This window comes from Arachis stenosperma, chromosome 9 (assembly GCF_014773155.1).
Source record: "Arachis stenosperma cultivar V10309 chromosome 9, arast.V10309.gnm1.PFL2, whole genome shotgun sequence".
Taxonomy (NCBI): Eukaryota; Viridiplantae; Streptophyta; class Magnoliopsida; order Fabales; family Fabaceae; genus Arachis; species Arachis stenosperma.
Window position 1 is genome coordinate 3,642,081 of NC_080385.1, and position 4,475 is coordinate 3,646,555.

At 32.3% G+C, this 4,475-nt stretch overlaps 1 protein-coding gene across 1 annotated transcript; it reads left to right on the forward strand.

The window, feature by feature from the left end:
* Window positions 1-2,484: 2,484 nt before the first annotated feature.
* Window positions 2,485-3,747, forward strand: LOC130951753 (F-box/kelch-repeat protein At3g23880-like). Its single transcript, XM_057880472.1, has one exon. It carries the CDS (start codon window positions 2,511-2,513, stop codon window positions 3,687-3,689), a length of 1,179 nt encoding a protein of 392 aa, XP_057736455.1. The 5' UTR covers window positions 2,485-2,510; the 3' UTR covers window positions 3,690-3,747.
* Window positions 3,748-4,475: the final 728 nt, after the last annotated feature.

The following is a 4,475-nucleotide window of genomic DNA, read 5'->3' on the forward strand; positions in this document are numbered from 1 at the left end:
GAATCCTTATCTGCCAACTATATTAGAAGATACTATAAACTTGTCAGACTATATAGAATATGCAATATGAACATAGCATGGATCATTTCTTTTATTTCCAAATTGCCTTGCTTCTGTATTGCCAGCCTGATATTTTGGAGCCGAATATTATATATATATATATATATATATATATATATATATATATATATATATATATATATATATATATATATATATATATATATATAGGAGACATCAAAATCAAAATGATATTTGGGTATCTGCCTTTCTATTTCAAGAAGAACAATTTGATCATTTGATGCTCCATGTATATACAAAATACTGCTCTAAGAGTTTTGGATTTCATTACAATTTATATATCTTTGCTATAACGTATACTCAATTAATTGAAATTAAGCAATATTAAACATAATATTAGTTAATTTATAAAATGCGACATTATCTTTTGAATTTGGTTACGGTATACTTAGGCGACGATTATGGTAGCTAAGTTAAAGTTGGCTATAAGTGGCTAAGTGCTAATCTTCTAATAAATTGTTGACGCTTGTCAAAATTGAATGTCAAATTAACTTTGTGGTTACATACTAAACGCTGATTAATTAATCCCTTGGGCGAAAACCAAAGATTTTTACCGCAACGATATTTGTGGAAATTAAAAAATAACCGCATGGTGTAAACGTAATTTTATTTTCTGAATGTTTCAATGAGAAGAAGTTCCTTCTTCCTTAACATAGGCGTAATGCTAGTATCCATTCCAAGAAAGCGAAAATGTTTGTTTAAGCGTTTAAGGTGTCATGACTAAACATTAGAGATATAACTATTAATGTTATTTTTTTCTATCAGTTTAAGTTTTTGGGATGAGTAGTTCCATAATATGCCATCAGAGCTGAGTTTTATGTCCAAAAAGTTAAAAATTTGATCTTTACTGAATTTCAAAAGTAAAAAACAGTATAAAGCAAATAAAAGAAAAAAAAAAGCCTATGTAAAAATTAAATAAACCCAAAAAAACTCTTGTTTAAAACCAATTTTATTTTTTATCCGAGTCTAAATCAAAATCAGCATTTTGTTAATATACTAATAGAATTAAATTAAGGTAAAATTTAAAATTTGAAGTTAGTTAAATTGAATTAATTTGATTCAACTCTGCATTCTTGTTTCTCTGTGATGTCGTTGCAGCCGCTGTCAATCTTTTACATAATGTACTGCTCATCTAACTTTCTGAAAATTATATTCTGTCATGATTTTCGGTTCACATGAGCATGATGCTCCATTAATAGACAGTATCTATCACCGCCACTTTGATATATCATGCATGTATTAGTACTCATACATTAACAGTTAGGAAGTACACGTGTTAGGATTGTCTCCAAAAATACCCTATTGTAAATGGTTGTTTAAGGTGTCATTGTTAATCCCAAATTCCATGGTGTTGAAGATGCAGGAGTTTAGGTGAGAGTAGTTCTTTTTTTTTTTTGGTCATATAACTCTCACACTCTCTCGATTTAAGGGTTCTTAATCTACTGTTTCTATTAAGACTCAACCTAAAAATGTGGTTTAGGAGGTTTAGATATCTGCGATTAGTCTAAGAGCCTCCCCCAAAGTTGAAGATGACTAGATGAGCATGTGTAACAAGTGTGCAAATGTCTATGTCTACGACAAATGGGCATTTTTGGTTTTTGGTTGGGCCAGATAAAGCAAAAGAGTTATTGCACTAGACAAGAACTGAAAGGTTTCTTATGGGCAAAAAATATTTGTTTTATTTTTTCATTTTAATTAACATCATTGTCTTTCATAAAACATATGATATGACTCTTTTTTATGTAACTTTTTTTTAATTTATGCAATATTACACATCATATGTAAAAATAAATAAAGAAGCAAAAGAAGATAATATTAATATAGACATAATTTTAACAATTTAACATCAATATCTTGATAAGTAATTATTTTTTGACATGTAAATAGCAATCCATCTTGAGAAAACATCTTTGGATGCTCTATAGTAATGCAAAGGCAATATCGGTTTTGAACGGAAGTTAAATCAAAACCAGCATTTAGTTATCATAATAATGGAATTAAATTAAATTAAATTAAATTAAAAGATTTATCTAATTTATATCTTAAAAATACATGATAAATTTATTATTAATAAAATATTTTAATATTTTTATTTTTTTTGTTTTCTACAATATCCCCCAACCTAATAGGTCGCGAATCTGAACTCCATTTAAGGATTTGTCGCTGGCCAATGGATTGCTGCATGCATGAACCCCGACACTTGTTTAAGCGGACAAGTGAGCTGACCACTCGACCAACCCAAATTGGTTAATTAATATTTTTATTTAATAAATAAAAAATAAATATGTTAAAGATTTAAATTTTGTGTTTTCACAAAAAAAATTCCTAATTTATCAATTCAAATTTGAAATTTGAAGTTAGTTAGATTGAATCAATATTTACCCAACCCTTTGCATGGTGTGATTCAATTCTGCATTCTCGTTCCTGTCATGTCGCTTCCCGAAGAAATCGTGGAGGAGATTCTACTCAGGGTTCCCGTGAGTTCACTTCTTCCTTTAAGAACCGTCTGCCGCTCATGGAGAACCCTAATTTCGAGCTCCAAATTCGCCAAGGACCATGCTCGACGTTCAATCTTGGTGGATCCAACCTTGACACATCCACGAATTGCTTATTACGGCGATGACTACAAATACCGAGGAATCGGAATCTTCTCAATACGATCCGTCTTCGAGAACACTTTTCGTGAGCCTACTCAAGTCACGTGCTTCCAGCACCAGACACAACGCTACTTCAGAGCCATTGGCTCTTGCAATGGATTGCTCTGTTTGGTTGATGAAGCTGATCATCCTAACACCGTGAAAGCCATCTTGTGGAACCCCTGTACCGGATCCACATCCGAGCCGACGCCAGAAATCGGTGGTTTCTTCGTTGTTTGCGGCTTCGGTTACGATCGCGTCAGTGACAGATACAAGCTCTTCGGGATCCTAACAGATTTGGAATCATATAAACGCAGGTCTGTAATTTACACATTTGCCCCTAATTCGTCATGGAGAACGATTCAGGATGTGGATTTGAACCTACTTGGTCATATCGACGTGAATAACAGAGACGGAGAATTTGTTAACTCCAGTAACAGTAACACTCTTAATTGGGTAGGGAGAAATGGCGTGGTTCTTTCCCTTGACTTAGGGAACGAGACTTACAGTTATTTTTGTCTCCCTGAAAGAGATCCGGAAGATAATCTGAGAGTTAGCGTGGAATTATCGGTGTTAAGGAACCGTCTTGCAGTTTGTTTTGAGCATAAGAGAAGTGATTGGGCTGTGTGGGTGATGGAGGAGTATGGAGTAACTGAATCTTGGACTAGATTGCCTTTAATTCCACACCAAATGGTTAATCCTAATGATGATCGTTGTTTGCGACCCCTGTACATCTCGGATGATGATGTTCTTCTCGCCATTACTCCGTCTTTCAGAATTGTTTTGTGTGATTTAAAGGTGAAATACGTCTTATTATTCCCCATGATTGTTGGCGGCTTTGTTGATAATGATCTTTATCTATACTCTCAGTGTACATATGCAAAGAGCTTTTATGTTTATCATGAAAGTTTAGTTTCGCCATCACACTATGCTATTGCAAGTAGCCGCTTCATCAAACCCGTTGCCTCTTAAACACTAGGTACAAACTACAAAGTAACATGTAGTTCTTTGATTTTTGTTTGTCGATTCTCAGTTACATGAAATTGCATGAGTTTTTATCACTGGCTACTACTTGTCTTATTCTATGTTTAGGTTTTTATGATTAGAATTCTGCAACTTTTTTTTGTCAAAGCCTACAATCATTTTTAAATTAAGAACTTTTTTAGAATTTTAGGAATTAAAATTTATTTAAAAATTATTTTTTTTTTTAATTTTGAACCAACTAAAAATAAAGAGTAAAGTATCGTTTTTGTCTCAAACGCTTGGCTAAGTCTCATTTGTGTCCCTAACGTTTAAATCGTTCTATTTGTATCCCTAAGTTATATAAAAGTGATTCAATGTTATCCTACTATCAATTATACTAACAAATCAGATTATATTTTTCAATTATTCTCACTTGGATTTATTCATTCTCAATTAGGTCTCACTTGAATGTATTTGATTTTAATATTATACCCACTATTTGCGTTTAGATTCAATTATACCCATAGAAAAGTGAATTATCTAAATGTTGTAGGAATTAGATTCAACTTTTGATGAGCTATTTTTCGGAGTGGATCATCGATTCTATCCCAGACATTTGTATTCTAACTTCAAGAAGAGATTTTTAAAACTCAAACTAAAGTGTTCATGATGTGTAACTAACGGCATTCATGATGTGTAACTAACGGCAGGATAACATTGAATTACTTTTACAAACGTTAGAGATATAAATAGGACGATTTAAACGTTAGGAACACAAATAGGATTTATCCTAAA

Bases quoted from the DNA above. Each gene is read 5' to 3' on its own strand.
- LOC130951753 (XM_057880472.1), top strand. From the start codon at position 2,511: ATGTCGCTTCCCGAAGAAATCGTGGAGGAGATTCTACTCAGGGTTCCC.